Source organism: Sceloporus undulatus, chromosome 1 (genome assembly GCF_019175285.1).
Source record: "Sceloporus undulatus isolate JIND9_A2432 ecotype Alabama chromosome 1, SceUnd_v1.1, whole genome shotgun sequence".
NCBI classification, from domain to species: domain Eukaryota; kingdom Metazoa; phylum Chordata; class Lepidosauria; order Squamata; family Phrynosomatidae; genus Sceloporus; species Sceloporus undulatus.
This window is the reverse complement of record NC_056522.1, coordinates 210417724-210439799: the sequence shown is the minus strand read 5'-3', so window position 1 is coordinate 210439799 and position 22076 is coordinate 210417724. Positions and strand designations below refer to the sequence as shown.

Genomic DNA, 22076 nt, shown 5'->3' with positions numbered 1-22076 from the left:
TTATTATTATTATTATTATTATTATTATTATTATTATTATTATTATTATTTTCTTCCAGTAGATGCTCTCAGCCTCAGAGAAGGACAATGACAAACATTTTCTGAATAAGTGTTGCCAAGAAAAACCCATGATAGGTTTGCCTATCATTGTGTGAAGGCACACAGCAACAACAAAGCATAACAGTCACCATGCATGCTTGTTGTGTGCATAGCCTTTTAGAAAATATTGTACAGTTGGACTTCCTCATCCACGGATTTTTTATCCACGTATTCAAGCATCCACGGCTTGAAAATATCCAAAGAAACTTTAAATTCCAAATAGAAAATCTTGATTTTCCATTTTATATAAGGGATACCATTGTGCTGTACCATTGTATTTAGTGGGACTTGAGCATCCACAGATTTTGGTATCCACGGGGTGTGTGTGTGTATGTGTATGTGTGTGTCCTGGAACCAAAACCCAGGGATAGCAATGACCCACTGTATGACATCACTGCACAGTGTGCTTCAATAGCATATGTTAATCTCTAGTGATGTATAATATATTTTAGTAGGTGTTGTATGCCTTCAAGTCGTTTCTGACTTATGGCAATGCTTGGCATGTTCAGAGGGGGCTTGTCTTTGCTTTCCTCTGAGACTTAGAGAGTCCAACTTGCCCAAGGCCATCTAGTGGGTTTCCATGACCGTGAAGGATTTGAACCCTGGTCTCCAAAGCTGTAATCTAACACTCAAACCACTACACCACAGCTTTAGTTTGTCATATACTTATTCCTCTATATCAGTGGTCCCCAAACTCTGCTCTTTAAGGGATTTTGGGCTTCAGCTTCCAGAATCCCAGACTATTAGCCAGTATGGCTGAGGCTTCTGGGAGCTGAAGTCCAAAATCTCTTAAAGGGCACAGCTTGTGGACCACTGATCTATATTATTTTGATATCCACTTGGTTTTTTATTTCCCTCAATAAATCTATATATTAATACATTATCTTTTATATGCCTGCTGAGCATTGAGATCTACTGGAGGGGTCCTTCATTGAATAGGGGAAATACATTGTGGAGGACAAGGGTCAGGGCCATCTCTGTGGTAGCATCCCAGTTGTGAAATTTTTCCCCATTGGAGTCTTGATTGTCAACTACATTGGGATTACAGTAACTTGGTGTTTTATTAAAGGCCTTGGGCCAAATGATTTTATCCAGGCTGCACTTTCTTATGCGCTTTCTATGCAATTTAAAATTGTTTTTAATGGTTAAAATGTCTGTTTTTAGTTGCCAGACTATTTAGTATATTTTTAATATTTTAACATTATTGTTATTTATTGTTTTAAATTGATTTTATTGTTAGTGGCTCTGAGATCTTCAGCAGCATATAAATATATGAATTAAATAAATACATTCTAAGAAAAACCACTCAAGTGGTGTAGGAAACGTACATACAATAAAAAGGTGCAAATATGGTCTCATTACCTGGAAATGGGAAAAATTGCTGGTCTGCCATATGAGAAAGCATGAGACGCGCTGCTCTTACTTTAAAGCAGCAGGCCCCAACCTGTGGGTCACGACTCCTTTGGGGTTCGAACGATCCTTACTTGGGGATCACCAGGGCGATCATGCAGGGCATCCGAATGCCTTTGCAGCCAGTAGTCCAGTCACTTCTTCCAGGCTTGTAGGCGGTCAGAAGTCCCGCCCCTTCCTGGCCTCCCAACCAATCAGGGAGGCCGTCGGCTGGAAAAGGGACATGACCTCCAGCCGCAAAGGAATCGCAGCCCAACAAAGATTGGAAACCACTGCTTTAAAGTATCTCAAATCACATGACTTGAAACATCTTTCCTTTATACTAAAAAAAATTATCTAAAAATGTATTGATTACATTTTCCTGTTTTAAAATAGTAAATTATTGATACTGTTATTATTTTATTCTTACAACTAGACCATGATTCTGTTAATGCCTTTATTTTCATTTTAAGTCTTTAAAATATTCTGTGCTAGTAGCTGTGCCCAGGACAGTGGGTGAGATAAACAAATATAGTAACCTGCACATTGTGCTGTTACATCTTGCCCTTTTTCCAGTGCTACCTTCATACCTAATAATACTACTACTAATAATAATTAATGTTTATTTCTTACCCCCCTTTTCCCATAGATCGTGGTAGAGAACAAGAACAAATCAGTGATGAACAACATAAATTAAAACACAGCACTGTAATTAAAACATGCAACAGTTTAAAAGGACAAATAAGACACACACATTTTCAGAAAAGGCCACATTTAAAATTCAGCATTTAAATTGACAGTTTAAAAATCGTCTGGATAAGCCTGCCAGAAGAGACTGGTCTTTGGTGCTTTTAAAATTTTGGGCAGCATATTCAGCTCTTCCACAGTATAAGGGTGGCTGAAGAAGATGTCCTCTGGAGTAAATGTCTGCCAGAGGATCTGAGTGTACGGGGCAGATTATATGATAGGAGGCAATCCTTTAGGTAACCTCAACCCAAACCACGCAAGGCTTTAAAGGTAATAACCAACACTTTGTACTTGTATGGAAACTAATTGGCAGCCAGTGGAGTGATTTTAATATTGGTGTAATATGATCATTCCTTGACGTCCCAGTAATCAATCTGACTGCTGTGCTTAGAACTAATTGGAGTTTCTGAACTTTCTATAGAGCTAACTCAATGTACAGCACATTGCAAAAGTCCAGCCTTGAGGTTACCAGCATGTGCAGTACCATCTTTAGGTCCTCCCATTCTAGGTAGGGGCGCAGCTGATTTAACAGCCAAAATAAAATAGAAATCAAATGCCCAGAAATATAATAGTTAGTGTTTTTTCAATTCTGAATAAACAAGTTATTAAATCTTTAAAGAATTATTTGAGTTCACTGGTGAATTTCTGTGAGACTTTAGTTGATAATCACATCCTTTAAAAATAACTGAAAATAAGAATTGTATACAGTAAACTGCTTTGGGAGGGGAGCAAGGAAAATGCTCCTGGGTAGTTAAAGATTTACCATATAATCCTAATGAGAGATACGTACTTGGGACAAGAGGCTACTCTTAGAACAGAATATGGAGAAATGGAATGGTTCCCAGTTGGCAAGGTGGTTAGGCAAGTCTGCATACTATCACTCTATTTGTTCAATTTGTAGGCAAAAAATATAAAAAGAGCAGGTTTAAACTGGAGGAGTGAAGGAAGATCAACAACCTAAGACAGGCAGATGACACCATACTACTAGTGGAAGACATCACAGACATGGAACCATTACTGAAGAAGCTCAAAGAAAAAAGTATAAAGGCAGGCTTAAGGCTGAAAATACAGAAAACAAAAATAACGACCATGAAGGAACTACATAAATTCAACCTAGACAATGAGGAAATCGAAACAGGAAAAGAGTTCCTGTACCTTGAATCAAATATTGATCAGAACACAAAGACAAAATAGGGCCTGAACTCTTCCTGGAAGCCAAGATGATCAAACTGAGGCTGTTGTGCTTTGGCTGCATCACGAGAAGGCATGCCTCACTAAAAAAGACAATAATGCTAGCAATGGTGGAAGGAAATAGAAAGAGCCCACACCAGATGTATAGACTCAATCAGAGAGGTCATGGATGGGAATTTACAGGGCCTAAGTAGATCAGAGGAGATCAAGGGCTCCTGGATATGTCTCATCCACATGGCTGCCATGAGTTGGGGTTGACTGAAGGGCAATTAACAACAACCACAATGATTTATAGTGCACATTTCTCTATTTGTATGGGTTCATAATTGCCCCAGAATGTGGAATATTTGGGAGAGCAAGGGACTGGAAGATTAAATTTCATGTACCAAATGACACATCCCCATGATGAGTTTAGATGCCAACAGAGTAAATTAAAAAAGATTTTGACATTACAAACATATAAACTGTATGTAATCTAAGGTTATATGAGAGGATTGTACAGTTATTAAGCCCTGAACCAGGAATGGCAGAAGCTTAAGCATAGTCTATGAAATGTTGTTGGTTCATGGCAGACAGCATATTTGGCAGAAGGAAGAGAATGTTGACCGGGAAGATCCACGTGATTGCTTTGTATGTCTCGTATCGCTTCCAAATAGCCATTAAACTTAATACCATGGAAGATTGTGATTTCAGTCTTCTTGCTAATTTATCTTTTAAATATCAATGTTATTGCTTAATATAAATTATTTGAAATAAGCATGAGAACATAAACTTAATTAATACTGACAGTCAAGCTCTTACAAAAGGACACTCAGTTTGGCAGTTTTAGGTACATTCTAATATGTGATATGTAAGATTAAACAGCATGGTGTAGTGGTTTGAGTGTTGGACTGTGACTCTGGAGATAGGTGTTTGAATCTCTGCTTGCCTGTGGAGACCCATTCTGTGGCCTTGGGCAAGTCATACTCTCTAAGTCTCAGAGGAAAGCAAAGGCAAACTTCCTCTGAACTAATCTGATAGATTCACCATAGGGTCACCATAGGTCAGAAATGACTTGAAGGCAAACAACAACAAAATGAACTTTATTTATTTATACATTTTTAATAATAATAAATGATTTATTTATAGCCCACCTAATCATGAGGAATCCGAGCAGGCTACAACAATGAAAATACATAGAAAATACAATAAAGTTATTGTATTTATTATTATTATGTTTTTTTATTTAAAGGAAGCCTGAATCCACTTATTTCTGTACAGATTTTTTAAAAAAATTATGAATCTTTAATATGTCTTTGTTTAGAAGTTGATCAGGGAAGTCTTACATTTTATTTTAATGTGAAATTACTTTTGTGACATCTCAGAAAGTATATTTGAAATGATTAGTAGGTACAAACAGTTTAAATACTTAATTTTTTGTGGGTTTTTCAGGCTACGTGGCCGTGTTCTAGAAGAATTTGTTCCTGACATTTGACTGGCATCTGTGGCTGGCATCTACAGAAAATGCTGGCATGGACCCTTGGTTGGGGGGAGTCATTTCCATGTTAATCTGTGTATTGATCCGTTGTTGATGGCAAGGCCTCAGGGTGGGAGGATATGCAAGGAGGATTTGTTTGTTTAATTAGTGATCCATTGTCTGCTGGGAAAAACCCTGATCCTAGATGGTATTAATTTGCATTTTGCCGGGTCTTTATTTTGGTGCTTTTCAGGGCTGGTAGCCAAACTTTGTTCACTTTAAGGGTTTCTTCATTCCTGTTGAAGTTGTCTAGATGTTTGTGGATTTCAGTGTATTCCCTGTGCATTCTGACTTGATAGTTGTTGGCATGGTCCAGAATTGTAGTGTTTTCAAACAGCATTTTATGCCTAGGATGGTTTATTACATGTTCTGCTACTCCTGTTGATTTTTCTGGTTGACTCAGTCTGCAGTATCTCTCATGTTCCTTGATTCATGTTTGAACACTATGTTTGGTGGTCCCTATGTAGACCTGTCCGCAGTTGCACGGTATTCGATAAACTCCTGTGGCCATGAGAGGGTCTCTCCCATCCTTTGCTGAGCTTTTTTTGGTCGGCTTGTAAACCATTTGGAGGTTGTGTTTCCTCACCAGTTTCTTTATTCTGTCTGTGACTCCTTTGATGTATGTTAAAAATACCTTCCCTTTGGGTAGTTGTTTGTCTTCATTCTCTGGGTTTTTCTGGGTCTGGCAGCCCTTCTGATGTCTGAGCTGGAATAACCATTAGCATATAGAGCCCAGTCCAGGTACTGCAATTCATCTTTCAGGATGTGGGGTTCACAGATCCTTTTTGCCTGGTCTACCAGTGTTTTTATTGTGCTTCTTTTTTTCCTGGGTGATGGTTGGAGTTCTTGTGTAAGTATCTCTGTGTGTGTAGGTTTTCTGTATACTGTGTGGCCCAAACATTGGTTTGGTTTGCAGATGATCAACACAGCCAAGAATGGCAATGTTCCTTCCTTTTCTTTTTCCATCATGAATTAGATGTTCAGGTGGATGTAGGGTTGCCATTTCCCGGTAACAACCGTGACTTGCACGGTTTCAGAGGGAGTGGCACGGTCACGTCCCGCTTCCCTCTTTCTCCCGGGTGGGCGGGGCTCCAGGCTCCTGAGTTTTGCCTCACCTCCTTGCTGCCTTACGTGCCTGGCGCGCGCTCTCTCCAACAATATTCATTGGAGGAGCAGAGGCTCAAACTCCTCCAATTGGCCAGCCTGAAGAAGAGGAGGAGTTTGAGCCTTTGCTCCTCCAATGAGATTTAAATTTTCAGATTTCAGAAGTCATATATTTCCTGAAGGAACATGCGTAATGGTTGTTGTAATAAACATGAACTTGCTATACATCCTAGAAGCATAGTTTGTAGTCTTGTGCTGTGCAGAGTATATACCCCAGGGCATAAATATTACAAACCCTTTTTTCTTTTTTTTTCTTTCTCTTTTTTCCTATCCTATTTGTTAGAATAATCCTAGACAGAGTGGGATCATCAGACTGAATTTACTTTCTTGCTTCCAGGGACTTCAGCATGGGCAAGTCGTACTGAGTAGCTGAGCGCTTTAGAACCATTAGTATAGTTTAAAACAGTACAGTGGATTTCAAAGATGCTTAAAAGTGCAGAGTTCGGTTTGGACACTGCATACAGTATTAAAAGCTTTCAAGAAAAATGAGGTATACTAGTTCTTTGTCAAAAGAAATGTCTGCTGGCTAAAGCCTGATTTGTATTGATAAAGGTTCAACAGGATTGCTTGTGCCTTGTGTGCAGTGCTGGTTGGAATTTTTGGGGAACTAAATTTATGTAATGTACATTTCTAAAAATACTGAAAAAAACGTATGGCCTTTACATTTGAACAGTGAAAAAAATAAACATTTCCCATTTGAATCTTCAAACTAGATTTTTGGCAGCTGTGATCATTTATCTGTTAAAACACATTCACAAATGTAGTACTGAAAGATGTAAGATGTTCAAGTAGGGCATTCCGTTTCCTTTTCCAGCTCATACGATAATCCATGGCCGATTGGCCATCTCAGAGGGCCTGTTTTGCTTGTGGGGTTTCTCCCAAGTATGCTGACACTTCTTCCCTTTTGTTTCTCAGTGGCCCTGTTTGAGCTTTGTTTCTGTTGGCCCTTGCCACATGAATTTGGGAGTGATAGTGATGCCAAATAGCAGATGACATGAAAATGACTTGCATTTTTAAAGTCCTTATAGTGTCTGAAAAACTATCATCACTATTGCCATCATAAAAGGAAAGCTGCTTCTCTCAATTCCGTACTTCTGTCATCTGCTATATCAGTTATAAAGCCGTCTGTCATTTTCCTTGAAAGTTTACATGTATGGTTGGAGTATTTGCACTGCTGCAATTATATATGTACAAAAAAATTACAAATCATATAATTTAAAGTTCTTCCAGAAACAAATTCTCACAGGTTTTGTGAACTTTCTGATTCTAGAGACAGTACAATATATATACTTTTGTATTTTATGTTAATATACTAGCTTTTCTTACATTTCTGTGCAGATAGAATTTCATAACTATCTGTACTCTAATCTGTACAAGAAAGGGGAAAGCTATTTAGTTCATACACCATTTGCCACTTCCTCTTGGTCCTATCACTGTTGTACCTGCTTAATGCCGCTCTGATAGCCGTGGCTGAAGAGTGGGGTATAACTAAATAAGTATTGTTACTATTATTATTATTATTATTATTATTAATAGACAACCTGATTCACTTGCCATATGTTGTGTTCTCCTAAATCAAACTGTGTAAGACAACAAACCAGGGGTTAAAATTATAATCTCTGGCTGTGTCATGGCTTCTTAGCAGGGGTAGGTTCACTTATCACAATGAGCCAGATTTTAATGAATCACACCACAAGCCATTGTGATAACAAAACACAGCTGCAACAGCTTGTGGTGTGGCTGATTGAAATCTGGCTTGTTGTGATGAGTGAACCTACCTCTGCTAAGAAGCCACATTTTTTTAAACAGCCACAGATTATAGTTTTTACTCATGGTTTGTTGTAGGCTTATAGGAGCTGATAGGGATGTGTTTGTTTAAATTATTCATTCCTACAGGAGAAAATGAATAATTTAATCTTTTTCTCCTTGCGGCAGGAACATACTTGAAAACTGCAGTTTTTAAAGATATTCTCACAAGGTGGGGAAAGTCTCCCTCTCCTTACTCAGTTTTTTTCCTGCTCCTCTGACACAACATGTCCTGGCCAGGGTCAGTCACTGGTTATTTTCTAATAGCTGGAGCATGATAATGATGATGTTGTCCTCTGGGACTACTGGAAGACCCCCTGGGAGATTCTCAAGGAAGCCTGTATTGTCATGCATTTGGCTTCCAGAACATGGATGACAACAATTCTCACTCAGCAGCCTCGCACAACATGCTACGCAGCCATGTTGAGGGATGTGAACATGTGATATGATGTGAACATGCCGAAAGCATGCCAAATTTCTTTCAAAAGAACCTTTTCAATGCTGTTTCTCTGTGCTGGAATACTTTCTCCTGTCTTTTATTTAAGTGGTTACCTTACCATAGTCTCAACTCGTGCCTGCCTATTGATGCGTAATGTTTGAAATTGATTGACTCTAATCCATCCCCCATTCTCTTCCTTTGCATGTGTGCTGCATGTGTGCAATGAAAATAGATGGAATGGCATGTTGTACAAACAGCATGCCACTTGGACAAGCCTTACATGGTTGTATGTTAACCAATCATTACGTATCCATTTCCACATGTAAACTGAGTCATAGAGCTGGAGTTTTCTATATATCCATTTTACTGTAAGAGTTTTATTGCCTTCATCTATGATGAGAACATTTTCCTTCCACTTGTTTAACATTTGGAAGTACTTGTCACATCTGTCAGGCTCATCATTATTGTGGGGGGAGGGTATGATAATTGCCTGAATCTAGGACAGTGGAGGAAGCAGATAGTAAGAAAATTAATGCATTTGAGATGTGGTGCTGGAGAAGAGTGCTGGAGATACTGTGGACATCCAAATGCATCCTTGAACAAACCAAGCCTGAACTCTCCCGGGAAGTCAAGATGCTTAAATTGAGGGTGTCATACTTCAGCCACATCATGAGAAAGCATGACCAATTAGGAAAAAAACAATGATGCTGGGGAAGGTAGAAAGACATAAGCAGAGAGGTAGAAGATAGGGGGGCTTGGAGCCATCTCATTCACAGGGTTGCCATGAGCTAAGGGTAACTTGAAGGCAGCTAACAAAATATTATGTTAAGCAATTGGGGGGGGGGCACAGAAGATGCAAAAATGGGACCAGTGCTGGTGCTATTTGCATAGGAATTGTGGGGCTCTTAGTTGCAGAACATCTGTACGAAAAGCATTGTGTCGTTTACTGAAGAAGAGCTAAAGGGTAACTGTTCAGAATACATACTACAACATGATTTATATCATGTTTTAAGTATATTAGAAATATGACATACAAACCACTATAAATGTGCAAATGTTTCCTTTCCACCTCCATTGTTTTGGAAAGCTTAGATCTCAAGAGCTATTTATTTTTAGATGCTGCATCAGATGTTAACCAGCTGGCTGTGAAGTACTTAGTTCTGAGTTTGCTATATATCTATATTTTCTGTTCTGAAACTCTTTGTCTAACTCATATGCACTGCTTTTTTAAGATGTGGCATTTTACCTTAACAGAAGAATGTGAGCTAACAAAATAGTACAATTGTTTTCATGGAGGATCCATTCCAGACCCCCCACGAAAACAAAAAATCTCCAATATTCAAGTTCCATTGGCTTGAATGGCAGCGGGCACCCCATTTTGTCCCCCCCTATTTGCTGCCCACAAATGGGCAAGGGACGTGGATTCTAAGTCCATGAAAAAGGAGGGGTGATTGTATATATGGATACTGAGAGGATAAATTAGATTATAAGGTCCTCTAATCAAACAGTGCTAACATGTCCTCTTTTGGAGGACACTGAATATATTAGTGGACTTCTAAAACTCTAAAGCTTAACAGAAAGGGTTATAGAGATAATTGTGCATGCTTGGCTTTTGGTACTGGGGGCGACTGGCAGAAAAAACTATGAGGAGGATGAATGAATAATAGAGACTCCTAAAGCCCTCTCCCCTGCCATAGAAAATGTAGGGAGGTAGATTTCAAAGGAAGTGGCACATTTTGGCTACCTAGCTAATCACTGCTTAGAGCATCAGACTACGAGGCTGCATTTATTCCCTGTTTCAGATCTGGGTTTGGCAAACTGGAATCCATAGGTGATGTAGCTGACAACTGATAGTGTTCAGCTACAGTCACTCCTATAGTCGTCAGTAAAGGTCTACTCTGGTTGACTGTCTGGAATGAGATACCATATATATTCATGTACAAGTTGACCTCATGTATAAGTCAAGTGAAGATTTTAAGACCAAAATCATGGATTTTTATATGACCCATGGATAAGTCAAGGGTAGAACTTAGGGGAGGAGAAGGTTTTAACTGCAGATTGAGAAGGAAGGAAGTGGTGGAAAATGGGGTTGTTTGGTAATCAGAGGAAATCCAGAGGAGGAGGAGGAGACAAGTTTTAACATTGGATTGGGAAGTGGATGGAAATGGGTTTTTTGATAGTCTGGGGAAATCCGAGGAAAAGGAGAGAAGATTAAAATCGGATGGGGAAGTGAAGAAAGTGGTGAGCAATAGGGTGTTTGGTGGTCAGAGAGATGTGGAGGAGGAAGAGAGCAAAGGTTTTAACATCAGATTGAGAAGGGAATCATCACCACATACACACACACACTCTCTCTCTCTCCTGCTTCTGCAGCACTTTCAGAAATCACCGTGGAAACACTGAGAGTGGGGCATCAGGGATGCTTTTTTATGACTTTTCTAAACAGTATTACTGTTTGTTGTTGTTAACTGCCCTCCAGTTGATATTGATACATGGAGACTGTATTGACCCATATATAAGTCAACCTCAGATTTTAAGGTCAATTTTTGGGCATAAATGTTTTGTTTTATAGTCAAGTATATATGGTAATTTTATGTACTACTTGATGTAGTTCAGTTGCAAGGAGTGTAACTACACAGATGCAGTGGTCATCAGCTGCAGCCACTGGTTCACAATTAATGCTAATTTTGTTTGTTATATTTTATGCCACTATTCCTCCAAAAAGTGCAGGATTGTGAATATCGCACACACACACTCTTATCCACTTTTATTTTTAAATGATCCTATGAGGTAGTTAAATCTTTTGCCTAATATCCACTACAACGGGGCTGGTCAGAGTGTGGCCCATTAGACACAGGCAACCCCAATGCTATTTTTAACATTTCCTCATGTCTCCTTCAACTTGGGGACATAGGTGAAAAATGTTATTTGCCATTCATAGAGGCCACTGGGTCAGGTGCAGTCCTTTCGCTATGAAATTCTCCACCCCAAACCAAAATCAGGATTAATATTCCAAAAAAAAAAAAAAAAAAACAGACGTTGCTATTTCCTCCCCACATTTCTGGAACTGCTGGGCCCATGGTGGGAGCTGGAAGTGTCAGATTTGTGCCCAGACCTTCTGCCCTTTCCTGCACTGTAACCTCTTATGTAGCTGAGGACCTCAGTCTGCTCTTCTCTGCTTCTGTAGGGATATGGGAAGGGCTATTGTTATTATTATTATGTGTCTTTAAATTTTGTGAATTCCCTATCACATGGTCTTCTTGACAGGATTTATTTAGAGGATTATTATTATTATTAACCTTTATGAAGCGCTGTAAATTTACACAGCGCTGTACATACAATCTTTTTAATTAGACGGTTCCCTGCCCTCGGGCTTACAATCTAAAAAGACATGACACAGAAGGAGAAGGGAGTGGTGGAGGGAAAGGGTAAGAGGTTCAGCAGTTCCTCTCTACCTCCGAGGCCTGGACCAAGGCAGATGGACTGGAGGGAGGGCTTGGCTTCATAATGGATGGTATGTTTTGGCCTTGCTCCTAGGCCGAGAAAGTGTGACTTGCCCAAAATCATTGCAGGCATTTCCATGGCAGAGTAGGAGTTCAACCCCTGGTCTTCTAAGAGCCCTAGTCCAACACTCAAATCACTATTAAAAACTTGGGAGAAGTAAATAATTTTGGGCAACCTGAACAGCACCCCATGTGCTCATGTGCTGTATGAGGAGGGCGGGTTTTGGTGACCTACAGTAATTTTTCTAAATTCTTTACGGACAAGTATCACAGCTATTATTATTATTGCTGCTGTTGTTGTTGTTTGAATGCCTGATTTGTCCATAGTATTACTTTCTACAAATCTCTAACAGAAGTGTGTCCTTTAGAGACCATAATGTAGGCGGTGAAGAAATCTGCTGTGAAACTGTTGGAAAAGAACAGTGTGTCTTTTTCAAAATACCAGTAAAATTGCAACTTGTCTCCCCCTTATATCCTCTGTTCCTCCACCACTTTGTTCTGTAGGAAATTGTAATGTTATTGTATTTTAAGAAACAATTAAAACATTTTATATTGCTCAGGCAATCCCTGTCATAAGCAGAACACTATATCTTGTTTGTTTCCATGGTATTTGGACTTGGCTTTAGGCTTTTATTGGCCTTTCCCCAGTGGAAAAAAATGCTTTTATAGTCAGGATGGGAGGCCTGTGGCCCTCCAGATGCTGCAGCTGGACAACACCTTGCATCACTTCTGGCCACTGGCCATGTTGGCTGGGCCTTATGGGAGTTGGAAATCCAACAATATCTGAAAGGCCACAGGCTCCTCACCTCTCTCTTCCAAAGTCACGTACTGAGGTAGACTTCAGACGTGAAATATATATTATCCTTCACAGAGATAAGATGCTACAGTCTGTGTTACATACTGTGAGCTCTTGCTTTTGCAGTGACGATATCCTGTTGCGTCACCATAGACAGGCAATTTGGAAGGAACACTGTCTCAGGTTATCTGTAAACATTTAAGGGCAAAATAAATTTGGACCCTGCCCTGTGTCTGAGGTTATCATGATATGGAAGTTGCAGCTTTTATTTTTTTTTAAAGGAAGTAAAAATGGGAATAGGTTTGTAGAAAAGATTTCAAAAGGTAGTAATTTTTCTTGTGATATTTGACATCTTGTCTTCACCGTGCTTCTCAATTGTCCAGCTCATATGCTTGTGTGTACAAACTCAATTCACCACCATCATGCCAAATCTCAAATTAGATGGCTCATAGTTATGGAAAGGTCCCAGTTTAATCTGGGATCAGGATTTTTTAACATTTAAGTTCAGGACTCCTGTGTTGATGGGAACAATCTGTGCAACTAGGAGGTGATGCCTTTTACATTTAATTTATATCTTTCAACAACAGTTTTTCTCACTGTGTAATAAAGGGGAAAATGTGAGAATGTGTGCATGTGTCCTTCATAGTGAAATGTTTGTGAGAGTATCAAGATGAATATTTTAACAGCTGAAATATTAATAGTAGATGAGGATCAATATTCTGACTGCTTGAACTGGCTCAAGACAGGAATCTGGAAAAAAATGAGAGCAAAAACCTCTCTCTATCATCATTTTGATTAGGAATTTGAACTGGTGCATATATCAAGTCTTGCTTCCTAACAGTGGATAGATTAACAGATTAGAGAAGACATTCCGTGGGTTTCTGCACTTCCTTTGTTCCTTAGGGCTGAACATAGGGACTTATGGATTTGATATATATTTATATTCGCACTTTCTTTGTGGAATGTAATCCCTAGCTGTGTAACAGCTAGGGGACTCCATTTTGAGTTGGCATTGGGGAACATGTAGCCCTCCAGAGGTTAATCTGCATCTCCCATCAGCCCCACCATTGACTGTATTGGCTAGAGTTGATGGCAGTTAGAGTGCAACATCTGGAGGGCCACTTGTTCCTCAGCACTGTGGTACACAGAAACTCTCATTTCTCCCCAACCCTTATTATTACTACATTTTACAGATTCTGATTATGCTCTTATCCTATTTTTTAGATACACTAGGTTATCATAATTTTTATGATGCCCACATTGCCTCTGTCCTCCCTTTTCCACCCACCTCCAGGGTTTAGCTCAATATACGTTTGCTTCAGGTAACCAAGGTGAGCCCTCCAATATTGTTGTTGAACTTCAACATCTGTCAGCCTTAGCCAGCATAATCAGTGGTGAGGGATGAGAGGAGTTTCACTCCAAAAACATCTGGAGGGCCACTAATTCCAACCCCTGAAAATTGTGTCAACTCACCCGACCCTGACAGCACACTCTTCTCTTTAGCAGCAGCACACAGACTGAAGCTTATCCTAATTTGTAGACTCAGCTGTTGAATGTGAAGAGCTTGTGATCAATGGCTGCTCATCATGGAGCTCTTAAGGGCACCATTGGAGTCTTGCCTATCAACTCTCATAAGAGACTCTGCAGCTGGGGAGCCAAAGCAGGAGATGAAAATTGATTTCCCTGGCCTAGTTTACTCCGATATATGAAATGAGTGGAGCATGTGCGGCATCATCTTTGCTATTCAGATTGAACCCATCCATGTTTTGCTTCTATTAGTGGAGAGGAAACAAAATAATTTAGTGGAAACAAGAGGGGGGAAAAGAAAGAGAATATCCCATCAACCAAGACACTGCTGATGGGGAGGCAAATGTGCAGGAAGAATGCCCTGATACAATCTTGTTTACATGAGTATTTATTTGTCATGTGGTATGTGTATTCTACCATTCTTTACTAAAGCTGAAATTCTTTTCTGCTTGTACTGTATATTTAGCAAACTGGTGAGAGAAACCTCCTGTGACTTTCTCTTCTCCATCTCATCCACCCACTGACCTCTATTTTACTGTCTGTCTCACTCTGGTCTCTATGGAAGTTCTATGTAAAATGTGTTTAAGCACTCATGGTTATATATTCCCTTTTCTTTTCTTTAAATGACATTCATTTGTGTGGCTGCTTTCTGTCAGACCATGTCAGCTAATTCTCTCTAGTTTGTAATGTTTCTGTTCAAATCACAGCAGTGAGGCTAATATTCTCTTGAATTTTAAGCTACACAAGCATGAGGGTCTGTAGAGCAATTTACCAGCACCAGTAGTGGACAATCCATCTTGTACTACTACTTATTATAACTACAATTACTTCTGCAGATACTCATTTTTATCCTCAACAATTCTGACAGTGGGATTGTTTTGGGATTGTAAAGGGAAATCCTGTTCTTGCTGTAGTGATCAATCAGAGGAGTTCTTTTGATAATGTCTGTCCACTTACATCTTAACTTTCTCTCTGTGTTCTCTCTTTATGCTGTAGGTTTATAGCAAGCCTTGTGCTTGGCCTCAAAGGTTCAGGCCAATGGCCCAAAAAGCTCAGCTAAGCTTTCTGAAAAGGTCTTCCGGCGATTACAAGGTCAGATATACCTGCAAACAATTACTTTGTTAACAATTTAGAAAAAATGAGGAGAGATCTTCATTAAATGTGAGGATAATCATGTTTGAGGAGGCTCAGTAAAGTCCTCTGACTGGAACCTCTCTTCCCTAGGCCTGGAGTGATGCATTGGCAAGTGGAAATGTGAAAGATGTCTCACAGATCCTTATCGCAGGAGAAAGAAAGCTGAAATAAGCTGGAGAGTAGCACCTTTCTATGTCTTCTGTATGGACGTTCAGTAGTGCATCATTTCTCTTCCTGCAGGAGACAGTTGTCAAAGCATGTTGTTTCTCTAACGATTTTCCAGCTCTTTTTGGCTCCCTCCCCCCCCCCCCAGCTTTTTACTTGAATGCAACAAGATGCTGCAGCCGCAGCAGCATGTAGGTCTTAAAAGGGCAATCATATAAACACTCCCTGCCCTATGTGTCCACAGAGCATTATCTCTTCTGCTCCTATTGTGCTTTGGCTTGTAGAAGTCATAGCCTTTGAGTGTATGCATTTGATACTTCAAAATAATGAAGCTTCATTTGAGTAATGTAGCTGTCAGGTGTTTTACCATATCGGGAGAAAAATAGTCTTTGAGAGGCTCATCGACTTAAACTTCACTCTCTTACTTTATTCTGAGTATAGATTATGATTCATGCCAAACCAAGTTATGAAAGCATTGATAGTGAGGCTACCTGTGTCCTTAAGCAAATTGAGACAATATTGGAGCAGTGATTTCTTGCCAGGCTTCTTCACCCTCACCTTATCATCAGAAGGTAAAATATATGCATATAGCAGACAAAGCTGTTTGCTCATGTATTGTGGTTGTACCAGTCCATCATCTGTGTTGAAAACACCATTCCATAGACAGTACAAACGTTAATTATGTCAAATTGGAAGGTGCACCATCTTTCCTGCCACCCCAGGCAGAAATGCTTGACCTCACCTTCTTATTGGACAAATTGCAACACAGGGTTGAAGTACAGAATTATGTTGGTAGAAGGTATATTTCATTGATAAGTTGAATACTAATCACATGTTGATCCTCTTTTTTCCCTCTTGGACGGATAAGCTTTTTAGCCACGAGGCTGTATCCAGTTTGGGATGACAGAAGAAAGTTGCTGAGGCATGTGCACAGAAACCACATAAACATAACACCAGGTTTTCTCTACACCTTTTAATGTACTTAGGGGTTTAAATTCCTCTCTTTGCCTCTAAAAGATAGGGATTGCTGTTGGGTCAGGACACCTCTCTCAACTGACAAAAATTTGGTGAGGAAAACAGTGGAATCTAGAATGCCCATCTGATCATTTGGTAAAGGGAAAATTGGATAATGCCCTCCCAGTTGGTTCAGCAAAAGCATTTTTCTGTGAGTGAAGTTGGGCACATAGGTGCTATATGGTGCATACTTTTTGTTTTATTTGTGGGTTTTTATGAGACAGGAGCACTTGCATACAGTCGATTTGCATCTAGTATCAAAGACCAGATGGAAGGCGGCATGGCCCTCAAACTCTGTGGTTTAGCTTAACTATGGTTAGTTGAAACAAACCAATTTGTCTTGTCAAGCATATAAAACCTTTTACATCCATTGGCACCATAAATGATTGACATGAATCATGTATAGAATCATGTTATAATACAAGGGCATATAGTGCATTGAGGTGCTTTGTAAAAAGCAGAATTCAGACCGAGTTTCTGTGGAAGTGTTGAACATAAATGGAGCTCTGTCTAAAAAAACTACTATGGTCTTTCTGCACGCCCCATTTGGGCGTCCTCCGGACGTCCCTTTTAAAAAAAAAACATCCCACTGTCAGAATTGTTGAGGGGATTAAAGCAATGAGATATTCTGTAGAAGCTAATTGTTGTTATAAAGTGTAGTACAATGAGTGATTGTCCATACTGGTGCGTGTAATTGGTCCACAGACCTCATTGCTTTTAGCTTAATAAATTTCAGAGAATATTAGCCTTACTGCTGTGATTTGAACAGAAACATTTACAAACTAGGAGGAATTAGCTGACATGTGTCGACAGAAAGGCCACCCCAATGATGCAGTTAAAAGAAAGAAAGGGAATATAATACCAATGAGTGCTTAAACACATTTTACATAGAAACTTCCATAGGAACCAGAGTGGACAGTCTCTTATGACGCCCTGGGCCTATTACGGACTCGTCCGTACAAGATGGCGCGCGCCTTCTACATGGGGCGCCATCTTTGCGTATCGGACGCTGGGCGTCGTACGCGTCGAGCGCTTGTGACGTAGCGAGCGCGCCCCTGGCGGCCTCGCTACATGCAAACAGCGACGGAAAAAGAAGCCCATTTTGGAGCTTTTTTCGGTGCGGGCGCGAGTCGGGCGTGTGAAGGTCCGGCTCCCCGCGGACTACTGGCGGCGGCGGCAGGACAGCCGCAAAGCGGACAAAGGGCGTCTGTACCCGCCCATAGATAGATTATTAATTCCAACCTTGAAGTGGTGAAATTTATTAGAGAAGCAAGTCAACAGCGCCAATTATTCTCAAGCCAAGTAAAAGCTAGTAGATGACCATGACAGTAGCTGGGAAATTTTACATACAGAATTAGTGATGTGGGTGTGCCTTAGCTGTCACACTCAGATATTTATTTGGATTGTTGCAGTGAGGCTTGCATTAGATTCTTCTTATCTATAAATATTGTGGAAATAATATTATTTCTGGAACCTAGAAGATAAGTTGTTTGCCTTTAGCTTTATGCAGGTCTGCTATCTTGTGTAGATCTAAACACAAGGAAAGGAAAGAGACACTTTCCACACTCTCCTTCACAGAAATAGGATAGATGTTTTGGACTTTAACACACAGAGGGCATCACTTGAGATGCCATCTTCCTTATCATGTCTATAATGAGAACAAGAATTTCAAAATTTCTCTCTGCTGTGGACAAGTGTTCTGAGATTGACTTAGAAGAGTTCAGGAATATTATTGGTAATTTATTCATTTTCAGTACTCTGTCAAATTTATTTGCATAAAAACCTGATTCTATGCCTAAAAATCCAACTTCTTTTTGCACAGGAAACAATGTCTTTTGTGCAATTAAATTTTTATGATAAACTCCTGAAATATGAAAAACATCTAGGATAGATCTTTTTTCCATTCAGGGTGCCTCAATATGTTGACACCTTCTTTCCCTTCAGAACAAAAAATTGCAAATATTCAATTCCTCTTATCTCTCCTAGTTTGGCCTATGGGAAGGGACTATTCACATTAAGAGTAAAAAGTCTGGCAGGCCATGGAATTTCACTCCTTTTTTAAACCTTAATTCAGTTGCACGGGTGTATGCTGTTCTATATATTCGCGTCTTCCAGAAGAAAAACGTGATTTTTGGTTTTGGATTGCTTGCAAATGTGTTTTGCCTGTTCTTTATATATAGAAACAGGCATCTTTCAGGCAGCTGCTCTCTTCTTGTATGAGCCTCTTGATCAGACAGTGTTACAGGGTTCATAATGCTGTTTCACTTTTGATAAAGGGTTTAGCAAGGAGCAACTCTGTCTGAGGTTTCTCTCAAAACCACTTTATTTCTTCTCAGGGAGGGGATGGCGGATGTGCTAGTGCCTGTTATTTATTGCTCTTTGTTTCCATTCACATTGGTCTACAATTATTCATGTCTTTTGTGTGGAAGGTAGCCTGGATTTAACAAGATGTATTTTCCATGCAAATGATTTCAGTGTGATTCTGTAGTTGACTTAAATGCAGCCCACAAACAGCGTTCAGCCCCTAGTACTCAGTTAAGCTTCTTTGCTGCCCACCTGAATTATTGCAAAGTCCATTTGAACCAGAAGCTACCAGTTGTCTTTGATCACAAAGACTTCTTGTATCAATAACAGGAGTGAGATTAAGGATTTGATTTTTTTTTTCTGCTACACATCACATTTGGGGCACTTGCTCATGGTAGATTTAAGATTGAAAGCTGTGTTGCAAGGTAACATGTCTTTGTGGAGGCACATTCAACCAGTTATTCTTCTGGCCTCCTCTTTCACCACACTTTGAAGTGGTGCAGTGTTATACTGCTTTTTAGAACATGCGGGTGGATTTTAACATGCTTTTCTTATTGCCTGGTAGTTGAATAATTCTTATGTTTGCTAAAATAAAAAGCTGTTAGCTAAATCTGACCTCTGTCCCACCATTCTACTTGGGCTTTCTTCAGTTGAGGTGCATAGTTTGTCTTACATACCACAGATTTCAACAGACTTATATGCAAGTAATCGGACAATCATGTTGTCCCACCTGAATAGACCTACGGAATTTACTGGAACCTGGCAAGTCAGAATTTATGTAATCCCACTGATTCTTTGGGTCTGCTCTAGTTGGGACTAAAATTGAATTAAACCATAATTTCTGGTCTCCGTTGGTTGACGTTACTTTATTTTGATCACACCCATTTTCTTAGTATTTTCTAACTCTTTTCCTTCAAGGTTTTTTATTTCCGATCCTTTTGTTGTCTGGATTAAAGAGCAATAAAGTCCAATGTTGACTAAGTCCCTGAATTCCTGATTTCTTAGTTATTTTTTTTAATTATTAATTTATTCATTGTGTTTAGCTTTGCAGTAAAATATATTTAAATTATATTACAACTCAGAGACAAAGGCTGGTAATTATTTAAGTTGCCTAAATGAAAGCCAAATGGGATGTTTTAAAATCAACATACCTCCCTACAGACTCAGTCTGTAGCTGGTGATTAATGCCACTTGGATGTGATACTAACATCTGAAATGTCCAGCACAAGAGTAATTTTTTGACCTTTTTACAAATTTGGTAGCATCCAGATGAGAAGAGGCTTGGGGCTATCCAAACAGCTTGGACTGGGATGTTCGCAATATTCAGCGTTGGTTCGACAAGAGACGCAATCAAGAAAGCCAAGCACTCTTCGAAGGTTCTGCGAGAGCTCGTAAGGAACTTCTTTCATTATTTTTTGTTCCTCATATTGTGCATCCTGGATTCTTTAGAATGTTCCAGTGATTTGCCATAAAGTTGACTAGACTTTTCCCTTTTTTCTATATGAAATCAGCAAATATTGCTTAATAGCTGGAAGGAAATAATTTTGGATACTGCTGAGAAAGTAGCTGTAGATTACGTACTTCTACTTTAAAAACAAAACACGGTACAGGAGGAAAATTAGCTGTATAGGCTATTTCTCACATCCAAACCCAGCTGAACCAATATACAAGACTGCTCTGAGACTAACAAAATGATCTCGGTGTGGGGGGGGGATAGTAGATGTACTTTGCAAGGTAAGAATGACCTGTATGCCAAAGAAAGGTATCATACATGTTGCTTCTAGAAAAAAATCAAAATATTTCCTCTTGTTCAAAAATACCCAGTGTCCCAAACAAGAGTTAGAGGATTAAAACAAGGAACAAGTTTTACTGTGATTTGCAAAACAACAAGACTGGGCCAGACATGTGCTTCTCAAATAGCCCAGTAAAGAAACAAACAGCCTTCCCAATTTCTTTTATATCCATGGGCTGTACTTTTATCCATTGTACTTCATTCCTCTATTTAGGGTCCAACATACATTATATATATAATAAAACAAGTATGGCAAAAGGCAGAAGCAATATCTCATACATAGACACAAATATCCCACCAGCTGTTCTCTCAGTCATAGCAAATGGAATATTCTGTTTCCCCAGCTGCTAACTTAGTTAGACAAGAGAGTCTTCTAGTCTCAGTTAGTTTCCTTGAGTTTAACAAATTTATATTATAATAAATCTCAAATGTTGTGATATATACATTATGTGCTAAACCTTAAAGTCTTTTATCCCAGTGATAGTTGCCATGTGGATGCCTACTTAGTTAAATAAAATAAATAAATTTTTATTTTTTTACCGCCCTTCCATAGGTCAGGGCGGTTGAAGCAAAATATCAACAACAAACAGGGTTACAACAACAATTACATAACAACAGAATAAAACCCCCGTTAGCCAGTCCTCTTGTGCACAGAAGAGGAAGGGAGGCCACTGGACTTTAATCGGGGAATGCAAAGCTGAAATAGAAAGGTTTTAGGTCCTTTCTAAATTGGGCCAGGGAGGTTGCCGAGCGGAGCTCTGTGGGCAGCGTGTTCCAAAGGGCTGGGGCGGCAATGGAAAATGTCTCCTCGCGGTGGAGGTCAACCTAGCCCCTGGCACCTTAAGTAGTTGCTGCCCAGATATTTGAGGGGTGGGGACGGAATGTACGGGGAGAGGCGGTCCTTAAGTATCCTGGGCCCAACCATTTAGGGCTTTATAGGTCTCACCCACACCTTATATTGTGCCGGAAGCGAATAGGCCGCCAATGCAGATCTTAAGCACCGGTTGTAATATGGCTGGCCCTGGAGTTCCAGTGACCAGCCTGGCTGCCATATTCTGTACCATTTGTAGCTTCGGGTTTGGTATAAGGGTTGCCCCATGTAGAGTGCGTGCAGAAATCCAATCTCGAGGTTACCAGAGCATGTACTACCGTTTCAAGGTCCCTCTGGGCCAGGTATGGCGCAGCTGGCGGAATAAGTCGAAGCTGATAACAGGTGTTCTTGACCGTCGCATTCCCGAGCAGTCAGTGGAAGCGACGAGTCAAGAAGCACCCCCCAGCTGCGCACAGGTCCTTCACAGGGAGCGTGACCCGTTCAGGACAGGTGGAACTACCACCATTCCTGGACCAGGGGAACCTATACAAAGTACCTCCGTTTTCTCTGGATTCAGCTTGAGTCGGTTTTCCGACTCAAGTTAAATTGCTCTCGATCTAAAAGACTGTTTAGCTCCCGACCAGAGTTTGAACAGGTCACTAAACTTTGCTGTTGGACCTCA

The 22076-nt window shown here is 39.9% G+C and overlaps 2 protein-coding genes across 5 annotated transcripts in view; one reads left to right on the top strand and one right to left on the bottom strand.

The window, feature by feature from the left end:
• LOC121921681 (bile salt export pump-like) overlaps positions 1 to 22076 on the bottom strand; it is a 390920-nt gene that overhangs the window by 104193 nt on the left and 264651 nt on the right. The window lies entirely within an intron of this gene.
• Positions 1 to 22076, top strand: part of CERS6 (ceramide synthase 6) — a 140999-nt gene that overhangs the window by 21916 nt on the left and 97007 nt on the right. The window contains exon 2 of the mRNA XM_042446511.1: positions 20054 to 20182. Within this exon, the coding sequence (XP_042302445.1) occupies positions 20054 to 20182 (129 nt within the window). The remainder of the gene's footprint in view (positions 1 to 20053; positions 20183 to 22076) is intronic.